This window comes from Bufo bufo, chromosome 2 (assembly GCF_905171765.1).
Source record: "Bufo bufo chromosome 2, aBufBuf1.1, whole genome shotgun sequence".
Classification (NCBI taxonomy): domain Eukaryota; kingdom Metazoa; phylum Chordata; class Amphibia; order Anura; family Bufonidae; genus Bufo; species Bufo bufo.
The window spans coordinates 12,367,253-12,393,920 of NC_053390.1; the positions used below are offsets into that span (position 1 = coordinate 12,367,253).

General features: G+C 48.0%; 1 protein-coding gene across 1 annotated transcript in view; it reads right to left on the bottom strand.

Annotated features, from left to right (window-relative positions):
• Positions 1 to 1,418: 1,418 nt before the first annotated feature.
• Positions 1,419 to 26,668, bottom strand: part of LOC120990616 (zinc finger protein 120-like) — a 34,157-nt gene continuing 8,907 nt past the window's right edge. The window contains exons 2-3 of the mRNA XM_040419535.1: positions 2,024 to 2,407; positions 1,419 to 1,495 (exon numbers count right to left, since the gene is read on the bottom strand). Coding sequence (XP_040275469.1) covers positions 1,419 to 1,495; positions 2,024 to 2,407 — 461 coding nt within the window. The remainder of the gene's footprint in view (positions 1,496 to 2,023; positions 2,408 to 26,668) is intronic.

Here is a 26,668-nt window from a genome sequence, read left to right on the forward strand (position 1 = left end):
GCTGACATGAGGGGCTAATGGGGCCTTATGGCTGACATGAGGGGCTAATGGGGCCTTATGGCTGACATGAGGGGCTAATGGGGGACTTATGGCTGACATGAGGGGCTAATGGGGGCTTATGGCTGACATGAGGGGCTAATGGGGCCTTATGGCTGACATGAGGGGCTAATGGGGGACTTATGGCTGACATGAGGGGCTAATGGGGGCTTATGGCTGACATGAGGGGCTAATGGGGGGCTTATGGCTGACATGAGGGGCTAATGGGGGGCTTATGGCTGACATTGGGGGGGTTTATGGCTGACATTGGGGGGGTTTATGGCTGACATTGAGGGGGTTTATGGCTGACATTGGGGGCTGATAGATGGCTAAAGGTTTGGGGGTTGATCTGAGCCATTGGGGGTCTGATCTGAGGTCTGATTAACATTGGGGGTCTGATTGCTGGTCTGACCTGAGGTGTAATGATTTTTTTTTTTGTTATTGTTCTCTAAAACTAGGTGCATCTTATAGAGCGAAAAATACGGTACAGTGCAGCAGAGACCATAGTCAGTTTATATAGTCGTTATATAGTGTTATATATTTGAATATGCACCTTGTGTTTTGTTATGAGCGTGAAACAGTCAGCACCGCCCCCCCCCCCCCCCCACTCACCCGGTCCCTGGGAAAATTGTCTTGCATGAAACTGGTCCTTGGTGCAAAAAAGGTTGGGGACCACGGACCACTGCCATACACCATTTGTGATATTTAACTATTTATGATCATGGATTAATAACAGTTATTTTGTATGGTATATTGTGGCTCTATTATTTGTAGGTTTATTGCACTGGGTATCAAAGTATCAATCAGTTTGATTGGATACGGATAATGTCAGCTTTTTAATACTAAGCCTTAAAAATTAGGAGAATTTCCGATTAGGCACATGCACAACGCAGAGCACGCAATGTTCTCACCAGCAGCTGCACATAGAGAAGGACGGATAGCATCAGGGAGGGTGGAAAATCACTGACACATCCGAGGGGAGGGTTCCTCTTGCTACTGATGATACAGCCAGCCAGCAGCACAGAGGAACACTGGGGGTTAATATTACCTATCTACCCCAATATTGCCATTATGTGAGATATATGACAGAGTAACTTATTAATGTGAGGCATTGACCACGTGGTGTTATTATTTTAGTACCTCCATATGCCTCACATTAGTAAGTAACCCCATCGTCTACCTCCTCATATAATGAGCAACATGTGAGGTACATGATTAGGTTATTTACTATGAATATGAGGCACATGGAGGTCCAAATTGATAAAACCATTAATAATAACTCAATCATTAAAGAGGTTGTGCAGCAATATATATTGATGACCTTTGCTCAGGATAGGTCTTCAATAGATCAGCGGTGGTTTGACTCCTGGCACCCCCGCCGATCAGCTGTTTGAAGGGGAGGCAGTGCTCCATGCGAGCTCTGCTTTCTGTTCGTTACACTGCCCGTCGTCTCGGAAATCTTAGCAAAGCAGAAAATGACGAGAACGCACTCCATTCACTTGAACTAGTGTAACTATTGGTTACTACTGTAATGTAAATTAATTGGAATCGAAATCAAAGTCTAAATTCTGGAATTGTGATCGTATCCTTACTCTTCTGTGACTTCTCTCATGACTAACAAGATCAGATTTTTGCGTAAAACATTGCTCACATTCTGAACATGAATACGGCTTCTCTCCTGTGTGACGTAGCGCATGTTTAACAAGACTTAGTCTAACTGTAAAACGTTTCCCACATTCTGAACATGAATACATCTTCTCTCCTCGGTGACTTCTCTGATGTGCAGCAAGAATTTGTTTTTGTGTAAAACATTTCCCACATTCTGAACATGAATACGGCTTCTCTCCTGTGTGTCTTCTCTCATGTCTAACAAGCTCTGATTTATATGCAAAATATTTCCCACATTCTGAACATGAATTTGGTTTCGCTCCTGTGTGACTTCTCTCATGTCTAGCAAGATGTGCTTTATGTGCAAAACATTTCCCACATTCTGAACATGAATACGGCTTCTCTCCTGTGTGACTTCTCTCATGTCGAACAAGCGCTGATTTATATGCAAAATATTTCCCACATTGTGGACATGAAAATGGCTTCTCCCGTGTGTGAATTCTTTTGTCTGTAGAAAGACTTGATCTTTTTGTGATCTCTTGAAACCTTTCACCCCCTTTCTGACCAGCACTTGTGGTAGCAATCTGTGATTGGTCAGAAGATTCCTCATGAACAGGGGGATTATATGACAGATCTGTACTGTGAAGTCCTGGAGGTACATTAAGGTTTTCTCCTGAAGAGCACTGCATAATGTCTTCATCTTCTGCTTTATAATTTAGTGACAACATGAAGTTTCCCTCAGAATTCTTATGGGAATTTTCTGCTAAAGATACAAAATGAAATTTTTATTTTTTTATCTAAATTACAGAATCGACAAACGTATAACATTCCTATTAAAGGGGTTGTCTCAGCTCACTGTTTCTAAAGCAAAATACCGGCCGGCAAACAGAGTGGAGGACAGATCTGCTGCACGGCTACACACTTCTGTCCATCTCTATGCAATCTAATTATTGGCTTTTCTGTCACAATGGTGCATCTTGAGCCCCGCCCCTGCAGAAATCGCCTGTTATCTGCTGTCTCCATATGGCAGAACCTTACAATCCTCACGTTGGACAGATTATAATAGCAGCACAGATCAGTCACTGGTTATGTCACGCCTTGTGAATGTGCGGAGATCTGTCAGACTGGCTGCACATGTCTGACATCTTTGTTTGTTTTGATTTGGGTTTGAGCTGGATCCACCTTCCCTCAGGTATACTGGGTTTCATTGTTAGTGAGGCTATTTATCCCTCCTTCCCCCAGTGGCCTGTGTAGGTTATAGTTCTTTCCTAGGAGCTCTTGATTTGTGGTGGATCGTCTGCTCCAGCTCTGCTCAAGATAAGTCCTCTCCTTCATTTCCCTTTGTGTGTTTTATCTAGGCCTCTAAGGAGACGCTTGCTTCCTCCTGGTTGGAAGAAGCAGGCTACCTCTTCCCTTTTCCCTGCTGCTTAGGGTTTGCCCAGAGTGTTTAGGTTTAGGCACGAGGGCATGTGCATATCCACCCTAAGGGTATGCACATGGGCACAGCAGTTTAGGGAAGGCTTTTAGGGATCGCTAGGAGGTGACCCTTTTCTCCCTAGCTTTTGGGCCTAGTCGTTTGTTCTGTTTGTTTTCCAGTGTATGGTTATTTCTCCGCTTACCTACCTATCGTGACATTATAATCCACCCAAAAAAAACTGTCATATCCCTGCTGTTTGCGAAATGGAGGCTATGGATATCTTGGTTTATCGCATGCAGGGATTATCGCTGGAGGTTGCTCATCTCCGCTGTTCTGTTGCACGGTGCCAGAATGCTCTAGCGTCTGGCGCCGTTGGAGGAAATCAGGTCTGCTTAGAGCCGAAAGTCGCTCTCCCTGATAGGTTCTCAGGGGGGGTGATGACTTTATTCGGTTCAGGGAGTCCTGCAGGTTGTATTTTCGTCTGTGGCCGATGTCATCTGGTGACGAGAATCAAAGAGTGGGGATCATTATATCTCTGCTCAAAGAGGACGCACAGTCCTGGGCTTTTTCTCTTCTGACCGGTTCACCATCCCTCCGGTCGGTGGATGAATTTTTTAGAGCCTTGGGCTTGATTTATGATGACCCAGACCGGGTCTCTATGGCTGAATCTAAGATGCGCAGTTTGTTACAGGAAGAACATACTGCGGAGTCGTATTGTGCAAAATTTAAAAGATGGGCAACTGACTCGGGGTGGAATGATCCTGCACTCCGGAGTCAGTTTTGTCAGGGGCTATCTGAAAGGTTGAAAGATGCCCTTGCTTTTCATGAGTATCCCTATTCATTGGAGACGGCCATGTCATTGGCAGTGCGGCTTGATAGACGTCTTAGAGAAAGGTATAAGATTCCTCTCGAGTGGGGGGTCCCGTCTGTAAGAGGATCCGTCCCACCTAGTCCCCGCGGGGTAATATGACTTTTGAATCTGGGGCAGGAGAGGAGCCTATGCAGTTGGGCCAGGTTTCCTTTCGCTCAGGTGATAGGCATTTTAGGAAGCTGAATAAGCTATGTTACTTCTGTGGAAGAAGGTCATTTTGTTTGTGCATGTCCTTTTGTTAAACCTCAAAGCGGTAATGAAAAACTACGGAGGTATTCACATAAAGAAAAAAAATAAGGACTTCCCTGACTCTTGATAGTGTGAATAGGGAGTCTGAGCAAGCAAATATGCATTCTCCCTGCAATACCAGTTTCCTCCTGCCTGCCATGGTGGCGCTAGACTCAGGAAATTTCGATTTTGAGGTATTTGTTGACAGTGGTGCGGGGGTAAACCTTATTGATTTTTAGTTCCTCCAAAATCTTGGTTTTAGAACTAGCACTTTAGATAAAGAGATACCAGTGTTTGCTATTGATTCCTCCCCTCTCTCACAAAAGAGTCTTACTCATATCGTTCAGGACATTCAGTTAAGGGTGGGTGATTCACATGTTGAATTCAATTCTTGTTTTGTTATGAGGGGCCTGCCTGCTCTGATGGTTCTGGGTTTACCATGGTTGATAAAGCATAACCCTTCTATTGAGTGGCAAACAAGACAAATCAGTAGCTGGAGTGAATTTTATTCGGACAACTGTCTTTGTGCTTCTATCTCAGGGGTGTCAACTATGGTCCTACCTCAGTTTCTCTCTGATTTTGCAGACGTATTCTCGGAGGGTGGAGCTCAGGAGCTGCCTCCCCATCGAGAATATGATTGTCCGGTCAATCTCATCCCTCGAGCTAAACTGCCAAAATCTCGACTATACTACCTTTCCCAACCCGAAAGAGAAGCTATGCGGAAGTATATTGCCGAGAGTTTGGCAAAGGGACATATTAGGACCTAAGTCCCCTGTGGCCGCCGGCTTCTTTTTCGTAAAAAACTTAGACCGTGTTTAGATTTCCGGGAATTGAATCTCATTACGGTCCGTGATCCATATTCCCTTCTTTTGATTTCTGATCTATTTGATCAAATTGTCGGAGCCAAGGTGTTCTCCAAGTTGGATTTAAGAGGAGCTTATAATCTGATCAGAATTAAGGAAGGAGATCAGTGGAAAATGGCCTTCAATACACCCGAAGGTCATTACGAGAATCTTGTCATGCCCTTTGGTTTAACTAATGCGCCAGCGGTCTTTCAGCGATTTGTCAATGATATTTTCCATCATTTAGTGGGAAGGTTCATTGTTATTTACCTTGATGATATACTAATTTACTCACTCGATTTGGAGACCCATCAGGATCACGTGAGACATAAATTGGGAGAATAAATTGTATGCAAAATTGGAAAAATTTGTATTTCCTGTCCAGGAGCTACCGTTTTTAGGATACCTGACTCTGGTTTTCGTATGGGCCCCGAAAAGGTCCAGGCGGTACTGGAATGGGACCGGCCTGAGAATCAGAAAGCTCTGATGCGGTTTTTGGGTTTTACCAATTACTACAGAAAATTAATCTTGAATTATTCCACCATTGTAAAACCTTTGACAGATATGACTAAAAAAGGCGCCGACTTTTCTGTCTGGTCGGATGAGGCATTACAGGCCTTTTCTGCCATTAAGAAATGTTTTGCGTCTGTTCCCATTGTGATGCAACCTGATGTGTCTCAACCATTCGTCGTGGAGGTTGATGCATCAGAAGTGGGGGTAGGAGCAGTTCTGTCGCAGGGTCCATCCCCTAGCAAATGGCGTCCGTGTGTTTTTTTTCTCCAAGAAACTCTCGGCCGCTGAAAGAAATTATGATGTAGGAGATAGAGGGTTACTAGCCATTAAATTGGCCTTTGAGGAATCGCGCCGTTGGTTGGAAGGGGCTACTCATCCTATTACGGTATTTACTGACCACAAGAATTTGGCTTACCTGCAGTCTGCTAAGCGCCTGAATCCTAGGCAGGCTAGATGGTCACTGTTTTTTACTACGTTCAATTTTGTGGTCACCTTTCGCCCTGGGGTTAAAAACGTCAAGGCAGATGCGTTGTCACATAGTTTTCCTGGGGGGAGTGATTTGGAGGATCCCACTCCGATTTTGGCTGATGGGGTGGTGGTTTACGCTCTGTACCCCGAGTTGGAGATGGAGGTGTTGGGGGCCCAGGAGGAGGCTCCTGATTCTTGTCCTCCAGACAAGTTGTTCCTGCTGAACTGCGATACAAGGTGTTCAAGGAACATCATGATACGGTCCTTGCGGGACATCCTGCAAGCAAATCCACCATAGATCCCCGGAGATTCTGGTGGCCAGGGTTGCACAAGGGTGTTGAGGGTTATGTGACAGCATGTGAGACCTGTGCACGCACGAAGGTGGCTCACACTCGGCCTTCGGGATCCCTTCTTCCTTTATCATTTCCGTCTCGTCCTTGGACGCATTTAGCCATGGACTTTATTACCAAATTACCGAGTTCCTCTGAGAAAACTGTGATTTTGGTGGTAGTGGACCGCTTCAGTAAGATGGCCCACTTTGTACCGTTGCCTAGCTTACCCAATGCCAAAACTCTCGCTCATGTTATTATCGATAACATTGTGAGGCTGCATGGCATTCCCTCTGATGTGGTGTCTGATAGGGGGTCGCAATTTGTTTCCAGGTTTTTGAGGGCGTTCTGCTCTTCTCTGGGAATTCAACTGTCTTTTTCTTCGGCTTTTCATCCCCAGTCGAATGATCAGACAGAGCACACTAACCAAAACCTGGAGACCTATTTGAGGTGTTTTGTTGCCGAGAACCAGGATGACTGGTCCTCGTTCTGGTCTCTAGCCGAATTTGCCTTAAATAACCGTAGACAGGAGTCCACTGATAAGTCGCCAATTTTTTGGCGCATATGGTTTTCACCCACAGTTTGGTACTTTTTCTGGGACTGGATCTTCTGGTATGCCAGAAGAGGAGAGATTCTCTTCCGCCTTGTCACCTATCTGGTAGAAGATCCAAGTTAATTTGGAAAAGATGGGTGAAAGATATAAACGGATGGCTGACAGGAGACGTATGACTGGTCCGGACCTGTGTGTGGGTGATTCGGTGTGGTTGTCCACTAGAAACATTAAGCTGAAGGTACCATCTTGGAAATTGGGTCCAAGATTTATTGGCCCTTACAAAATCTCTGCAATTGTCAACCCGGTGGCGTTTCGTCTGGATCTTCCGCAGACCTGGAAGATCCATAATGGGTTTCACAGGTCTTTATTAAAGAAATATGTGAAACTTGTGTAACCATCGACATTGCCACCTCCCCCTGTCCTGGTGGATAGAAATTTGGAGTTTGAAATCTCTAAGATTCCCGACTCGTGTTCTTTGGTGTTCCCTCCAGTACCTGGGAAGGAGCGGGTTGTCTCTGCCCTGTCATTAAGTCTAGAGCATCCGAGGGCCACCAGGGTTTTCTAGGTTCCTATGTATGGGCATCTCTACCATCGAGAGGTGCCCATACGGATAGGAGTTAGGGCCAGGAGCAGGGTTTTATAGGTGGTGACCCTTTTCCTTCCCTAGCGGTGAGGCCTAGTGTCTTTTCCCTTCCTTCTTGTTGTCTTTTGGTGTTCTCCCCTACTACATCCGTGACAGGTGTTTAAGTTTAGGCACGAGGGCATGTGCATATCCACCCTAAGGGTATGCACATGGGCACAGCAGTTTAGAGAAAGCTTTTAGGGATCGCTAGGAGGTGACCATTTTCTCCCTAGCTTTTGGGCCTAGTCGTTTGTTCTGTTTGTTTTCCCTGCTTACCTACCTGTCGTGACAGGTTATATACGAGCAAGTTCACACATAGAAGACATAGAAGATCAGCTGTAAACATTTCTGTGACTGTCCCGCTACCCTGAATGTGGCTTATAATAATCCATGCACCTGCTGCAGGGAGGTCTGACCTCCTCCTCCAATCAGATGTAGCAGGTTGTAGCTTCTCTGCTTGTGGAGTGACTAGAGGATCCCAGACATTAAGGTCAGGAGAACGACTGTAAAGTCACTATAATGGACTCTTCTTATAAAAGTAAGGACCTGTTCACACCACGTCTGAGCCTCCAGCAGAACATTTGTGCGAAGGGTTTCCTAATATCTCCCTCTGACATCAGGCTCTATACAGTCATACAGGGGCGGACATTGCCCAGAAGCTCCATGTATAATCTACAATGTATACGCTGCGGAACACGGATTTCACAGGACGCCTCTGATAGAGCAGTGTAGTCTACTATATCGGCCAGAAGGACACACTCCTAACATGTGACTGGAGCCCTATGGACATGACTGACATAAAGAACACGTAGCCTCTAATGTAATGTAAGAAGAAACTGTGGAGCTCCTCCATTACATGTCACTGCACACACGTGTACACACTGCACATGACGGCTCTTACCTTGTGATAAAAGAGGCTGGAGCTCCTCCATTACATGTCACTGCACACACGTGTACACACTGCACATGACGGCTCTTACCTTGTGATATAAGAGGCTGGTGCTCCTCTATTACATGTCACTGCACAGACGTGTATACACTGCACATGACGGCTCTTACCCTGTGATATAAGAGGCTGGTGCTCCTCCATTACATGTCACTGCACACACGTGTATACACTGCACATGACGGCTCTTACCTTGTGATATAAGAGGCTGGTGCTCCTCCATTACATGTCACTGCACACACGTGTATACACTGCACATGACGGCTCTTACCTTGTGATATAAGAGGCTGGTGCTCCTCCATTACATGTCACTGCACACACGTGTACACACTGCACATGACGGATCTTACCCTGTGATATAAGAGGCTGGTGCCCTTCCATTACATGTCACTGCACACACGTGTATACACTGCACATGACGGCTCTTACCTTGTGATATAAGAGGCTGGTGCTCCTCCATTACATGTCACTGCACACACTGCACATGACGGGTCTTACCTTGTGATATAAGAGGCCGGTGCTTCTCCATTACATGTCACTGCACACACGTGTACACACTGCACATGACGGCTCTTACCCTGTGATATAAGAGGCTGGTGCTCCTCCATTACATGTCACTGCACACACGTGTATACACTGCACATGACGGGTCTTACCTTGTGATATAAGAGGCTGGTGCTCCTCCATTACATGTCACTGCACACACGTGTATACACTGCACATGACGGCTCTTACCTTGTGATATAAGAGGCTGGTGCTCCTCCATTACATGTCACTGCACACACGTGTATACACTGCACATGACGGCTCTTACCTTGTGATATAAGAGGCTGGTGCTCCTCCATTACATGTCACTGCACACACGTGTATACACTGCACATGACGGCTCTTACCTTGCGATATAAGAGGCTGGTGCTCCTCCATTACATGTCACTGCACACACGTGTATACACTGCCCATGACGGGTCTTACCTTGTGATATAAGAGGCTGGTGCTCATCCATTACATGTCACTGCACACACGTGTATACACTGCACATGACGGGTCTTACCTTGTGATATAAGAGGCTGGTGATCCTCGATTACATGTCACTGCACACACGTGTATACACTGCACATGACGGCTCTTACCTTGTGATATAAGAGGCTGGTGCTCCTCCATTACATGTCACTGCACACACGTGTATACACTGCACATGACGGCTCTTACCCTGTGATATAAGAGGCTGGTGCTCCTCCATTACATGTCACTGCACACACGTGTATACACTGCACATGACGGCTCTTACCCTGTGATATAAGAGGCTGGTGCTCCTCCATCATGGCCTCCTTGTACAGGTCCTTGTGTCCTTCTATATACTCCCACTCCTCCATGGAGAAATAGACAGTGACGTCCTGACACCTTATAGGAACCTGACAACACAATGACACCGTCATCACCCAGACCCCTCCAGTGCTGTTACTGGAGAATTTCCCAGCATTCCCAGCAGTGTCACCTCTCCAGTCAGCAGCTCCATCATCTTGTGGGTGAGTTTTAGGATCTTCTGCTCATGTATCAGGGGGTGAGGGGGAGGCTGTGTGATGGGGGGAGCGGTCCTGCTCCGCCCTCCTGACTCCTGGAGATGGATGATGGGAGTCACACAGTCCCCCGATGTCTTCTTCACTATTGTGTACTCCTGTGGATGGAGAGAGACACTTAGGGAATAAACCCTTCAGGGGCCATGTGCTCTCCTCCGGCCCTCTCCTCCTGGTACAACGTGCCTACTTACCTCCTCATGGCTCCTACAACATGACTATTGGTCACTGGTCACATGACACATCACTCACCATATTGGGGGCTGATCTTCAGGTTCTCCATCACTTGGAAGGTCTGGAGGCCGTTCTCCAGGACCCTGGACTCTTCCCATCACTTCCTATGATGGATTCTCCTTCCCGATTTCTGACTTGTTACAGAATACAATACAGAGGAGAGAAATCTAGAAAAGTTTACCTCTCCGCTCAGCAGGGAGATGATCTCCAAGGTGAGGTCTAATATTCTTCTGCTGATCTCCTTCCTGTCCATCCTTGGTGGTCGTTCAGGAGAAGAGGAGAGAACTGGAGGAGCTGGAGGCTTCTAGTACTGCAGGCGCCTTTATGAGAAGAGGAGAGGAAATCATCCAGGGGACAAGACCAGATGTCACCTCCAGAACCGCACTTCCTGAGCCTGGAGGGGCCCCGCTTCTCAGAGCCCCCACCACATGGATTCCAGGGGCCCCAACATGGAGATCTCTGGTGGCTCCACAGGAGATAAATGTCTGGTAGATGCAGGTCCCACCTCTGGGCTGTGCTCAGCTGTGTCCAGAACTCCTAGAGAAGAGACTGGAGAGAGCTGAGCTCAGGCCGGGCCCCGCTCCATTCATTCTCCTCCTGGAGGCAGGGGCCCCTCACCAGGACAGTCAGGGGCCAGCGAATGATGACAACCCCCACTATCATACTAAGATGAGGAGCGGAGAAGGATTCCTTGTGTGTAATGGAGGAGAATCTCCAGGGGTGACATGTCTGAGCTCTCCACCACACTGTCTCCTCACAGCTCATCTTACCTGCAGGCTGGAGGAATGGCTGATACCAGAGAGAACAAGAGCCCTGACTACCGACCAGGACCTGCCCAGTATCTGCTGCACTGCCAGAGCTGAAGGACCTGGGGTGACGTCACTGTCATGTGATCACTGCAGGGGGCGGTGCTCAGCAATGACTACCGACCAGGACCTGCCTAGTATCTACTGCACTGTTAGAGCTGAAGGACCTGGGGTGACGTCACTGTCATGTGATCAGTACAGGGGGCGGGGTTCAGTAGTGGAGAGGAGAAGAGGTGGGGAAAAAGCAGAGATGTTAGTCATGTGACATGAGGGGGCGGAGCTTTCTATGGAGAAGGATCTGTAGGATTGAGGATTTTTTTCTCTATACAGCCAAGGAAATGCTGGGAGTTGTAGTTCTCTGATATCCTATAATAGCAGTCTGGATGTGCTGGGAATTGTAGTTCTCTTCTTTGATTTCTTATGATAGCAGCTTGGACATGTTGGGAGTTTTATCCTTTTCTCTGATATAATGACAGCCTGGACATGCTGGGAGTTGTAGTTCTCTCCTCTGTTTTCTGCACATGATTACGGGGGTGGCCATCTTTCCCGATGATGAGAGCAGCATTTAGAGCTATGATTTATAGCAGCTGCATGGACTATGGGCACAGTAGACAGGAGAGGATTGTGGACATGCTTTGTGAGCTGAGCAGAGGCCATTGTGCAGGGAGGGGGAGGAGGTAAGCTGTGACTCCTATTGTAAATGGTGGATCCTGTGTTATCTATACTGAGGTGTTAGAAATGATAGAATTAGTCTCGCGTTGTATCTCCTCCTGTGAGCGCTGCAGGTCCCTTGTGAAGTGGGTTCAGTTCACACCAGACATAAAAAGCAAGAAGAACGGACGGCGCTGCTCCTCTAGGATCCACAAGCAGATTAGATCCTAGACGGCTCCTCCTCCGCTCCTTCTCCGTGCTGCCAAACACTGCTTCTCGTGTGGATTGCGGTACGGCTTCTACACATTATGCGTCCTCAGCTTCCCTCCAGGCTCTTCTCTTCCCCTCCAGACTCCTCTGTTCTCTTCCAGACTCCTCTGTTCCCCTCCAGACTCCTCTGTTCTCTTCCAGACTCCTCTGTTCCCCTCCAGACTCCTCTCTTCCCCTCCAGACTCCTCTGTTCTCTTCCAGACTCCTCTGTTCCCCTCCAGACTCCTCTCTTCCCCTCCAGACTCCTCTGTCACCTCCAGACTCCTCTGCTCCCCTCCAGACTCCTCTGCTCCCCTCCAGACTCCTCTGTTCCCCTCCAGACTCCTCTGTTCTCTTCCAGACTCCTCTGTTCCCCTCCAGACTCCTCTGTTCTCTTCCAGACTCCTCTGTTCCCCTCCAGACTCCTCTGTTCTCTTCCAGACTCCTCTGTTCCCCTCCAGACTCCTCTGTTCCCCTCCAGACTCCTCTGTTCCCCTCCAGACTCCTCTCTTCCCCTCCAGACTCCTCTGCTCCCCTCCAGACTCCTCTGTTCCCCTCCAGACTCCTCTGTTCTCTTCCAGACTCCTCTGTTCCCCTCCAGACTCCTCTGTTCTCTTCCAGACTCCTCTCTTCCCCTCCAGACTCCTCTGTTCTCTTCCAGACTCCTCTGTTCCCCTCCAGACTCCTCTGTTCCCCTCCAGACTCCTCTGTTCCCCTCCAGACTCCTCTGTTCCCCTCCAGACCCCTCTGTCACCTCCAGACTCCTCTGCTCCCCTCCAGACTCCTCTGTTCCCCTCCAGACTCCTCTCTTCCCCTCCAGACTCCTCTCTTCCCCTCCAGACTCCTCTGTTCTCCTCCAGATCCTCTTTCACCTCCAGGCTCCAAGGACAGAGAAGCGAAACCTAAATCACAGTGGGGGAACTTGAAACAGTGCGTGGACGAGATGCTATCACAATACATATTGTTAGAACAGACAAAATGGAGTCACATTTCTCTTCACCGTCCAGCTCCTCGGGATAATCAGCCGTCAGACTTCTCTCACATCACCATCACACCCATATCTGGAGCTCTCAGTTTCTGAATGATTTGGAGAAGAAGATGAGTATTTAACCCTTACCCCGCTGAGTGGATTGTCTTGCAGATGAGCAGATTGGATTTGCCATTGACATTGCCTCTGATATGAACTGTAGAAATGCTTCTCAAGGTGACCTCCGCCCAACACACAATCTGTCTCCATTCTTCTGACCGGGAAAGGCATCTGTTTCCACCTTGTTTATGGGGAGAAAAACATCCCCCGTGTTGTCCGTCTGAATCAGAATCCGTCTGAATTAAGGGCTGAGAAATGAGTAAGGCCGATGTGATTGCCCTGAGTTCCTTCATGTTTGATGACAGGAGATCTGATGACGGACACTTCTTTTCTACCCATTGATTCTTGACATGGGCACCCCAACCTGAGCCTGAAGTATCCATGGTGAGGAGGGTTGTTTCTGGTATCAAAATATCGATACCCAATCAATACGTTTGTCCCGGGAACAATTCGATACCGGGATTTGACATTTGCCGATACTAGGCTGCACTACTGCGCAACCCAGTATTAGAGAACATGGAGCGCACTGCTCTCCCCGCGTGCCATGTTCCCTCAGCAGCACAGGGGAGAAGGAAGCAGTCTCTCCCTCCCCCCTGTGCCGCTGATGCCAATGTTAGCGGATACCGGATGAGCGGTGGACTCCGAATTAGAAGTTATGGATATCCATAGAGAAAAACCAACACAGGCATAGAGCTGTGTTTCAAGAGTTTCTACTTTATTAACCCCTTCCCGACACATGACGTACTATTACGTCATGGAAGCCACTGCGTTCCCACAATTTGACGTAATAGTACGTCATGGTGATCAGGCGGGCACCGGAGCGGTGCATGCGCGATCACTGCGGGGGCCCGGCAGTCCCTGGTAGCCGGGCCCCTGATGTATCCGCCAGCATCGCTGTAAAAGCCGTTGCTGGCGGATTAACCCCTTCTATGCCGCGGTCCGCGCTGACCGCGACATAGAAGGGGTTTGTGTCGGGTGAGGGAGCACATCGAGTCCCCGCGCTGCTGTGGCGGGGACTCGATTTGTCAGAAGGCAGCCCGATGCCATGCAGAGGCTGCCCAATGCCCTGCACGGCATCGGGACCTGCCTTCTACGGGAGCCGAGGAGATCCAGCCTCAGGTCCGTCTCCTAGGCAACCTGTTAGTGTATGACTCAGTGTAATCCACTAACAGGCAATGCATTACAATACAGATGAATTGTAATGCATTGCAGAGGGGATCAGACCCCCAAAAGTGAGGCATGGGAGAAAGTCATGTGGTCAGATGAGACCAAAGTAGAACCTTTTGGTCTAAACTTTATTCGTTGTGTTTGGAGGAAAAAGAAGGATGAGTTGCATCCCAAGAACACCATCTCTACTGTGGAGCATGGGGGTGGTAACATCATGCTTTGGGGGTGCTTTTCTGAGAAGGGGACAGGACAACTGCACTGTATTAAGAAGAGGATGAATGGGGCCATTTATTGTGAGATTTTGAGCAACAACCTCCTTCCCTCAGTCAGAGGGAATGTCTCTTAGAGTGGGAACGCACCTACAATGTGAATTTCAGACCCCTCCATGATTTCTAAGTGGGAGAATTTGCAAAATCGCAGGGTGTTCAAACGCTTCTGTTCCTCACTGTATAGACCTATAATCAGATATTGCAACCCTCGGATACTGGCATGTAATAGCACATATCTTCCAGAGACATCTATTTGAACTGACATTATCTGGAAAGGAAGACATTTAGCAATTAAAATAGAAACTCCCCTCGCATAATTAGAATATACTGCATGATAAGTGGATCTCATCCAGGGGCGTTTCAGAGCCAATACTTTCTGACATCGTAGATGTGTCTCCTGTAATATTACTATATCTGGGCTACAGCCTTTCAAGTAATTAAAGACCAATGAACATTTGACCTTGTCATTAAGACCCCTGACTTTCCAGGACATCAACTTAACTGACGCCATACAACCACCAGAAAAATACCGCTGCGTCCTTAAGTCCCGTGGAGGAGCGAACACTCAAACCCCGACACACCGACACGAACAAACAGAACCCCCCCCAACCCAATCCGTCCTAACATGGTTGAGCCTGAACCCTTAACTAAAAAACAATTGGGTATACTGCTAACCCTAGCAAACCAGGCGCATAGTCACATCATAATTAATAGATAGCGGCTCACCCCACTCCACTAGTGGACCTAGGTGCTCATGTTCCAGGACTGCCCCACAGTCCTTTCAAGGGGTACAATTGGATACGTTTGTGATGGAACAGGCACTCTATCACCCGGAATTGTTATTAGAAAGTTAGTATTTAATTGTTGTCATATTCATAGTAAAAAGTTTAAAAGTTGAAATTCCCCAAAATTGTACAATAAATTGTGAATTGAAACATATATATTAAAAAAGCATGTATATTAAAAAACCTCTAATACATATCTTACATTCAAAGCCTATCTCATAAATATTGGGTATATCCCAACAGACACCTTCCAATAAGGGCTGCGTCTGTGGGAGTGCGAGCAGCAAATTGGTCTGTTTGGATATTGCAAATAATATTCACACGGATCATAAAAACAGATAGAAAAACAGATATTAGAAAATCAAGGAAAATAAAAAAAAATTCAAATGAGACTACAGGATATAAGGGATAACCATATTGGGTTTTACAGTCCTGCAAACTACTGGGAACATAGAATATTGGTTAAATATCGACTTAGTTCTTCTATTGTACCCCAATACCCCTCCTTTGTATGGAGGTTATTTCAAGCCACTTATCTGTAGGTGTGGGAGATGAGATGAATCAGGTTGTCGGATGCTCAAGGCAGTACGGGGTTAATTAGTCTGCTAAATCTCCTGTGATCCAATTTCTCTTAATATATCTGTTTCACTAGTGATATTACCTTGAATTGGTTAATACCATTTGGTGCAGTGTATGATTCAACAGGTATTCCTCCTGGTCCCGCAAGGGTTTACCGTATCCTCGCCGTCTTCTTCTACCGTGATGGATCGGCGTGCTGTGGCTGTACTCGCTATCTAAGCCAGAGGCTTGTCTCGCAGTCTGCGAGTCACTTCCGCGTAACAGGTCGTGTGTAGTCCGGCGAGTCACGTGGCGTCCCACGTAATCAGTTTGCGTTCCGGGATTCGAATTCTCTTAGCGCGCTATTGCCAGCTTGTAAGTGCTTGGTCACAAGGTGGCAAGGTTCCTCAGGGATAACGCAATCGGCCATACGCGTTTCGAAGCTGCCTGCTTCTTCATCAGTGGCTCTCAACATTATCCCAAATGGATGCGTCTTTTTATATCCCCGTTGGGGGTGTGACCAAATTCCCAATTGGAGTTAAATAAAAGGTGGACCGGATTCCCATATTCCTTATTGTGTACATAATGGACATATCATGAAATGCTTTCAACATTAGCAACAATAGAGACAAATTATAAGGAACAAAAGGATACGTCAATAATCTATGTAGAAAAACTAGTGTTCACCGCGCATATTCGATGTGTTATATTTTTATTGAGGGAACACCGTAGTTGTTTTGAGGTCACATCGATTCTACTGTGTTATTGATACCACTATTTATCTAGACTTAGAAGGGAGTTACTTGTTCTCAATATAGTCCATCTCAACAAGACAAGTCCACTAGGTTGCCTATACTTAAAAACGCAGTTGCGTTTTTAGGTTTTTCAATTATCTCTATCTGGGCAATTCGTTCAAGCAAATTCCTATCAGTTCTGAAGGATAAATCTGTCCGTTATTGTTGATAATCTCTTGTATTCTGTTCAAGTCACACTTTGCCTGGTATATATGGTAAAGGAGTGCTCTGGTGGATGGGATGGAGTGGGTGCTGATAGACAGCCAGACACTCTATGTCTTGTCAAGAGGAGGCACTCCACCCCAGATCTCTTGTGACCTCGGACAGGGTGCCTTCTCCTGACGAGACATGAAGTATCAGTATCCCTACTTTCCCTCCGGGGAAGACGTTCACCCCCACTCACCAGAGTATTCAATCCTTCCTTCAGTACACACACCGGGAAAAGTGTGATTTACAGTTAATGAACATGAGCCTCTGCCTTTTTAAAATCTGGGGTGGAGTGCCTCCTCTTGACGAGACATAGAGTGTCTGGCTGTCTATCAGCACCCACTCCATGCCATCCACCAGAGCACTCCTTTACCATATACACCAGGCAAAGTGTGACTTGAACAGAATACAACAGATTATCAACAATAACGGACAGATTTATCCTTCAGAACCGATAGGATATTGCTATATACTATAACCTTAGTCTTTTTCTGTCTCGTACAGCGTCTGTGTATATTTGTTTTTAGATTATAACATTACTATTTTTGTATTTTTTTTATGGTTGTTCCGGAGGGTGAACACAGTCGGCAGTATTGAACATTGTGTATTTTTTCCTTTCTCCTTTTATTATATATTTTTTTATACTGAGGCATGACAGGAATGATGGATCCCAATAACTTTTTTTGTAAAACTCAGGGGGTGTTCCCTTGTGGTATTACATTGTCACTGCCACTTCTGTGAGAAGGTCTGGCAGACGTCCTTGTCTACCTCTTGCATGATGTTCTTTGTTTTGGTTTCACTTTCTCATCTCATTTCCTTCTCCCAGGTGTCACCTATTTAGACTAATCCTCTTTCCTTTATATTCCCTCCCATACTGCCTCACTTTGCAGTTTATACTACTTCCTGGATTGAAGTGTTCACTGCTGGAGGCTTCTGCTGCTGCTTGTTCAGATAAGTCCTTTCATGTATTGTGTTACCTTGCTGGCTTGATTCTAGGTGACCCTGACTCCGTCCGTATTAAGTGCAGGGAGCCGGTGGTCGTGTCCTCTCACTATTATAGGGTTTTCAGGTGTCACACAGTCTTAGCTACAGGGGGGATACAATCGTCTACCTTTGAGACCCTTGTATGTGCTTAGCAGTCAGGATGAGCTCTTAGGGTTTTATAGGGGTCACCTATATGCTCCTTAGTTTGGGATCAAGCCAGTCGGACGTTCATTCATAACTTCCAGCTATCTGCAACATCATCCGTGACAAACATTTGGTGATGTATCCTGTATCCTATAGTGCTTGTAGATAATGTGCCCGGAACCAGGACACTATACTTCAGGGCTAGCCAACCTGCGGCTCTCCAGCTGTTGCAAAACTACAACTCCCAGCATGCCCAGACAGCCTACAACTATCAGCCTACAGCATGGCATGGTGGGAATTGTAGTTTTACAACAGCTGGAGAGCCGCAGGTTGGCCAGCCCTGCTATACTTGTTTACTTGTCATCTTAGGTGGGAGGCAGACTAGATCGGTTGGCCTCTAGGTGTTGGGTAACAGCAAGTTATCCGGCACATGTGCCCCCCGATACGGGATTGGGCTAGGTGCGCTTAAGTGCAGCACCTCCCGTCCCTTCTGCATGTCCTGCTGATGATATTTCATTACTTGACTTACTATTACCTGGTTACTAGGATACGCTATTATGTTTACACCGGTCAGGTGAATCATCACGTGACAGCGACGCGTACATGCGCACGGGAACCTTATACCTGTCCTGTGATACTTAGCCGATCATGTAATTATGACGCGCGGACACGCGCATTGGTGCATTGTCCTTTCCAGCTGAGCGGTCTGTGTTCCCCATAAGTTACTACCCCCTACACCTGATGAGAATGCGCAGTAATTATTAATTATGTGCAATGTTAGTCCTTTATATATGAATTTAAAAGGAATACTTATTAAATTAGAGCACTATGCACTTTATTTGGTAGATAAGGTATAATTAAGTACACTGCTGGTCTTTTTAATGTAAATCATGGCAAAGTTTTGTAAATTACTATTAACTGATTATGAATTATGTAAATGTATCGACACTCTATAAATATGCACTAAGACAATGTACGTATTGCTTGAGAAGGGTCCCAGAAAGTGGACTGAAACGTTGCGTGGGTGAATAAAGGACTCTACTTATTTTTCACCTATGGAAGTGCTGCGGTGATTTTGGTTACGTCTATACTGCGGGCACTCCGGACTTCTGTTACTGTTGGTGCTGCCTTGGATTGTCCTATTTTATGTATTGAAGTAGTTATACACCTCTCCAGAACCCATTAAGAACATCGATCGGCCTTCTACCAGTACATTTCTAGTAATAAAATATGAAACAAACATAAGTGAAAAAAAATGCACAAAAACCCTTTAGATTAGATTTTATTTAATAATAAAAAAAATAAAAAACATACCGGTACATACAAATATGTTAGCAAACTCATAGATATGAGATCGAAGCAATCATACAACTCTTTCTATATATGAACACTGCACTAATTTTTCACAAGTATTTTCTATGTATTTTTAATGCATACATTTAAATTTTTATTAAATGGGTCGGGTCGGAGGAACCCATAGAACCCGAGGTACATGGCCGCTTGTAATGATGCTTGCTGATTGGCCAAAAGGGAGACCGTCTAGGCCTACAGACAATCTGTGGAAACTCGCCTGACACTGGTTGCCTACGCACCCGGACCGCCGTGCTAACGCTGAGGGCTTGAGCCTCAAGCCTGGCGAAAAGCTGGAGCAACTAGCCCAGCCCGAGGGGAGGCCCTGAGGTCCCCTGATCAGGAATCAGGGTGCAGACCGCCCAGGTGAGATTGAGCAAACCATGATGTAGCAAAGAACATAAGAATGCCGTTTGAGTGGGAGCAGAGTACAATACCTGATGTAACCATAATTGTCGAGATAAACCCCCATGATGACCCGGATCCAATGCAATCAGGGATTCAAAAATGCGGAACCCGAACCGGATAACAGAAACCACTGGATACTGCTGGAAAACCCAGAGCGTCTCAGGCCAATGTATCGGATCCCGAATGATTTAGGCAAATGTGTACCAGCAGCGGGAAGAGACCTGAGTGATTTCAAGCAAATGCGAACCACCTGCGGGAAAAAGAGCTGAGAGAATCATGCAGATGCGAACAGCCTGTGGGCAAAAAGACCTGAGCGATTCAGGGAATACGTAACCTGGGTGAATCAGGAAAACATACGACCTGGAAATACCGCCAACCTGAAAGAGACAGGAAAATACAGAACCTGAGTGATTCCGGGAATACGTAACCTGGGGAAATCAGGAAAACATACGACCTGGAAATACCGGCAACATGAAAGAGACAGGAAAAATACAAAACCTGAGCTATTCAGGGAAACCTAAACCTGAGCGATTCAGGAAAAAACCTGACCTGAGCGATTCAGGGAAAACACCTGACCTGAGTGAATCGGGGAAAACGTAACCTGAGTGACTTGGGCACATACACAACCTGAACGATCCAGAACATGAACCTGGGCGACTCTGGAACATGAACCCGAGAGATCCAGGTAAAACATGGACCCGAGCGATCCAGGAAACACGCAACCCGCGCGACTCCGGGGAATCACACCTGGGTGAAAGGGTAATACGTGAATTTTGAGCTGATCTGGGAAATACATGGCCATGTCCAAACCCCCGAACCTGAGAATCATAAGGAAACAGGAATGAACATGGTATAGAAAGGATCGCAACCCAACCGAATCAACGGACAGCGCTGCCAACTCCCCGGCGATACCGGAGACCTAGGAATGGAGGTTCGTGATGAATGAAGGAAGGCTCTGAGCTGCGGAGAAGCGTCATGCCGCCACTCGGCTGGAACTTACCTGAAACCCGGCACCGTGGAGTGACCGGGCATGGGGGAGCCCTGCGATATAACTGAGGATGGATCGACATTCCGGTGGCCTGAGGCCCTGCTTACAGGAAATAATAAGCTTGCGTCGGTACGAGACCCGGAGAGAGGTGCGATCTGGTGGCACTGGAAAGAGGCGATGGAGAATCGGGATGCAACCTGGGCGTCATGGCCAACTGCTGGGTGACCCTGGACGGCCAGAATCAGAGCCCGAAGTCGCGCCGCATGCACTAAATTCCCCCTAGTTCTGTGATCACACTCCCTATAAATATAGACACAGTCTAAGGGTCCATTCATACGTCTGCAATTTAGTTTCGCATTTTGCGGAACGGAATTGCGGACCTATTCATTTCTAGGGGGCAGCACAATGTGCTGCCCGGATACGGAATTGCGGACCCGCACTTCCGGGTCCACAATTCCGTTCCCGAAAAAATCTGAACATGTCCTATTCTTGTCCGCAATTGCAGACAAGAATAGGCATATTCTATTAGTGCCGGCAATGTACGGTCCGCAAAATGCAAAACGCACATTGCCGCTGTCCGTGTTTTGCGGATCCGCAGATCAGTGGATCTGCAAAACACGCATGGATGTGTGAATGGACCCTAAGGAGAAGCACTCACAGGGGTCAGCACGAGCCAAAATCATCATCTCTGTCAAAGCGCCATATTGCCTAAGCGCTTGGCAGTTAATCAGGGCAGTCGGACAGGGCAGGAGACGGAGATGCTATGTGGACTACTCAAAGTTACACACAGCACAGGTGTGCTCCAATATTGTCTCACTCAGGCTCTGGCTGCTCTTCTCATTGCTATGGATGTCTACCTTCAAAATCAATCACCTCCCCCCCCCCTCTGTCCCTTCTCTCCACATCAGTCCCTCCTTCCCTCACCCTTGTTCAGTTCCCATACACCTTATACTGTCATACATTACACCAGTGCTTCTCAATTATTTTCTGTCATGCCCCCCCTAGGAAGAAGAAAACATTTTGCACCCCCCGCGCAACTGTAAATAGTATCATTTGTCTATAAAATTGTTATAAGTACACCTCTGCATAACACTGTATCCTTATTAACGTATAAGAGAATAAAAAAAGAAAGAAATGTGGATCGGACACTTATGGGGGGGATCTGTGGATGACGGACACTTATGGGGGGGATCTGTGGATGACGGACACTTATGGGGGGGATCTGTGGATGACGGACACTTATGGGGGGGATCTGTGGATGACGGACACTTATGGGGGGATCTGTGGATGACGGACACTTATGGGGGGGATCTGTGGATGACGGACACTTATGGGGGGGATCTGTGGATGACGGACACTTATGGGGGGGATCTGTGGATGACGGACACTTATGGGGGGATCTGTGGATGACGGACACTTATGGGGGGGATCTGTGGATGACGGACACTTATGGGGGGATCTGTGGATGACGGACACTTATGGGGGGGATCTGTGGATGACGGACACTTATGGGGGGATCTGTGGATGACGGACACTTATGGGGGGATCTGTGGATGACGGACACTTATGGGGGGGATCTGTGGATGACGGACACTTATGGGGGGGATCTGTGGATGACGGACACTTATGGGGGATCTGTGGATGACGGACACTTATGGGGGGATCTGTAGATGACGGACACTTATGGGGGGGATCTGTGGCTGGCACTGTTACAGGGGCAATAAAACATCCCATAACAGTGCCATCCACAGACCCCCACCCCTTAACTGTGCCATCCACAGATTCCGTGTGCCCGCCGCCGCCGTTTAAAGTTATTAAACATGCCCCCCTCACTCCTAATAGTACCGTATATCCGAATTTCTTCTGTATAATGTCGGCAGGCGGGCCGGGCGGCCGGCGCGTCCCTCAGTGACGTCACTTGTCTGCGCCGCCTGCTTCATTCATAAAGCAGGCGGCGCAGGCACGTGACATCACTGAGGGACGCGCCGGCCGCCCGGCCTGCCTGCCGGCATTATACAGAAGAAATTCGCACACCCCAAAGGCCGGCCCTGAACGAGCCCCCCTTTACGGAGCCTGGCGCCCCCCCTGGGGGGCGCGCCCCACTATTTGAGAAGCACTGCATTACACTGACCCATCTTCCTCCACAGTGCAGCATAGAAAACACCAATATAAATCTCTCACCCACTTGCTGTCTCTTTCTGTTCTCCTGCTACTAGCTGCAGAGGATATTTCCCCAAATCCTGGCCCTCGCTCTGTTGCTAACTTCAGCTTCTCCTCTGCCACAGACAGAAACCCCAAAAATCTGATTAATGTTCCCTGCACATCCAGTCTCTTTTAACTGCGCACTCTGGAACGCACGGTCGATTCAAAACAAACTCCCCATAATCAACGATTTCTTCTTTTGAGGTTCACTCGATTAGACTCTTCCATCCATTCCCCCTGAGAGTTGCGGTTGTCTATCGTCCCCCAGGCTCCCCCCACCTATTTCTAGATCACTTTGCCCCTTGACTTCCTCACTTCCTATCTTCTGAATCACCAACTCTTATTATGGTTGATTTTAATATCCCTATTGATCCCATCCCCCCATCAGCCGCTCACTTTCTTTCTTTAACCTCCTTTCTTGGCCTATCACAACTAACTTTTTCTGCCACACATGAACAGGGCAATATACTCGATCTAGTCTTCTTCCGTCACTGCTCAGTCTCAAACTTTAGTAACTCATCCTTCCCACTTTCTGACCACAATCTTCTTTCATTTACCATTAAGACCTCTCACTTTTCTCATGACAATCCTACTTTTCACACTTACAGAAACCTACACACCATTAACTGCCAGCAACTTTGACCCTGTAACAGAGGAAGAAGTCTCCTGGCTTCTCTTTTCTTCTCGACCCACGACCTTTAGCAGTGATCCTATTCCATCACACCTCCTTCAGTCCCTCTCCCCGGCTGTCATCACTCACCTAACTACAATTTTTAATCTCTCTCTTTCTTCTGGTATTGTCACGGCCATGGCTATGACCGTGACTCCTGAACCGCATGCGGTTGTCAGCGGTTTTCATTGGTGTTCAATCACAGGTGAGGGCTGTGGTATTGGCCTCACCTGTGGTTGCCGCTGGCAACAGTATGTATGTGGCAGCGTAGCAGGCTGAGCTGTGCCATGCAGCTCGCTACGCTGCGCATGCGGTTTTGTGTGTGATGTGTGGATGTGTGCACTGTGTTTTATGTTATTGTGTGCACGTCCCCTTTAAGTGGTGTTTTCCCTTCCCTGGTGTTGGAAGGGTTAATCTCCTTCCTAGTGTGTGTGATCACTGGGTGTGTCCGACTGTGGGGTGTGGCTTCTTGGCCTATAAAGCCTCATTGCTTTTGTAGGCCTGCAGGTTGCTTCAGCCATGCTTAGCTGAGATCAGCCTCATGTATTTATTACCTGCCAGTAAGAGCCACCCCTGTGGTCATAAACCTTAATGTCATAACCATATTGTGCTTAAGTTATTTCCAGTTATGTGTGATGTCCGTGTGATGTTTTATATGTGATTTTGTGCAGCTATGGATCTGGGTCCCTGTGTGGGGATGCGTTTGTGATCTGCACCCTGCTAACACAGGGATCCAGTCAGCAAGGCTGTGGCAGGTAGGTGGAACTCTAGTTCACCTGCCATATCCGTAGAGCTGTTTATGTCTCCCCTTTTCCTGCAGCTTGGCCGTTGAGACTCCTGCTCCTCCGTGTCTAGGAGGAGTGGGCTTGTCTTACTCAGCTCCTAGGTGAGGGTCATCTTGAGGGCCAGCAGGGACTTTTAGGTTCCGGAGCATGGGCCCTCCTACCATCAAGGTTGGCCCATGTAACTAGGAGCTAGGGTCAGGTTAGGGATGCCTTAGGAGGTGACCTGCTCCCTAATCCTGTCTTCATGGCCAAGCAGCCGTAACATCACCGGGCTCCACACGGCTGAGGATTTCCCCCATCCTCAGCCGTGACAGTATGACCACAGTCGCTCTTACGTGGCGCTCCCTCGAAAGAGGGTAAAGCATGCACCGCTATCTACGGATGGGGTGCATGCGCGTTCTCCGGAGGGAGAGCGTTATGGGGCTTTCACCATTTACGGCGCGGTGAGTGGCATTCCCCGCCATTCCTTGCTCACCGTGTCCGTGTTGGTGTCCCCTTTTGTTTGTCTTTCCCCTCCCCCCCCCTCCCATTGTTTCTTATGCCTCACCAACCTTCCCTTTTTTTTGTTGGGAGGGGCTTTGAGGGGTGGGAGTATGCTCCCTCGAAAGAGGGTGAAGCATGTACCGCCGTCTGCGGAAGGGGTACATGCGCGCTCTTCGGAGGGAGAGCGTTCTGGGGGTTTCGCCTCTGACGGAGCGGTGAGTGGCGTTTCCTCGCCATCATCGTTGCCTCGTTTGGCGTTCCCCCTGATTTTAGTTACACGTGGTGTGTGTCTGGTATGCGGTATGCATACCTTCGAAAGAGGGTGCAGCATGCAGTGCCATATCAATGTGGCCTGCATGCGCGTTCTCCGGAGGGAGAGCGTTCCTGGGGGTTCTCCGTTAACGGCACGGTTGGTGGCTTTTTCCCCGCCACCTTACCTTCCGTGTCCGTGTTGGGGATCCCTCGTCCCTCTCCATGTTCCCATCTCTGGTCGTCTGCTGGCAGCACTCCGTAAGTGGTCCGGCTGCGTGCTGGTTAGGAGTGTCTGCTGGCAGCGACTGGAGTGGGGACGTGAGTGGAGAGTCCCCTCGTCCATCTCTCAGTGGTTCTTTTCTCTTTGTTGCTGGTGCGGGCTGCAGTCCTCGTCGGACTGGCTAGTGTGAGCCGGGAGAGGATGCAGCTGACAGCGACCCCTTTTTAGAACCGGCACTGAGAGTGGACGTCCCCTTCTCCTATCCCCTTGTCTGAGTCCCTAACGTGTCTTTTTTTGGTGGGGGGGCTTTGAGGGGTGGGAGTGTCACGGCCATGGCTATGACCGTGACTCCTGAACCGCATGCGGTTGTCAGCGGTTTTCATTGGTGTTCAATCACAGGTGAGGGCTGTGGTATTGGCCTCACCTGTGGTTGCCGCTGGCAACAGTATGTATGTGGCAGCGTAGCAGGCTGAGCTGTGCCATGCAGCTCGCTACGCTGCGCATGCGGTTTTGTGTGTGATGTGTGGATGTGTGCACTGTGTTTTATGTTATTGTGTGCACGTCCCCTTTAAGTGGTGTTTTCCCTTCCCTGGTGTTGGAAGGGTTAATCCCCTTCCTAGTGTGTGTGATCACTGGGTGTGTCCGACTGTGGGGTGTGGCTTCTTGGCCTATAAAGCCTCATTGCTTTTGTAGGCCTGCAGGTTGCTTCAGCCATGCTTAGCTGAGAGCAGCCTCATGTATTTGTTACCTGCCAGTAAGAGCCACCCCTGTGGTCATAAACCTTAATGTCATAACCATATTGTGCTTAAGTTATTTCCAGTTATGTGTGATGTCTGTGTGATGTTTTATATGTCTCCCTTTGTGCAGCTATGGATCTGGGTCCCTGTGTGGGGATGCGTTTATGATCTGCACCCTGCTAACACAGGGATCCAGTCAGCAAGGCTGTGGCAGGTAGGTGGAACTCTAGTTCACCTGCCATATCCGTAGAGCTGTTTATGTCTCCCCTTTTCCTGCAGCTTGGCCGTTGAGACTCCTGCTCCTCCGTGTCTAGGAGGAGTGGGCTTGTCTTACTCAGCTCCTAGGTGAGGGTCATCTTGAGGGCCAGCAGGGACTTTTAGGTTCCGGAGCATGGGCCCTCCTACCATCAAGGTTGGCCCATGTAACTAGGAGCTAGGGTCAGGTTAGGGATGCCTTAGGAGGTGACCTGCTCCCTAATCCTGTCTTCATGGCCAAGCAGCCGTAACATCACCGGGCTCCACACGGCTGAGGATTTCCCCCATCCTCAGCCGTGACAGGTATCTTTCCCTCCTCTTTCAAACACTGTGTTATAACCCCACTACTAAAGAAACTCTTCCTTAATAAGCTATC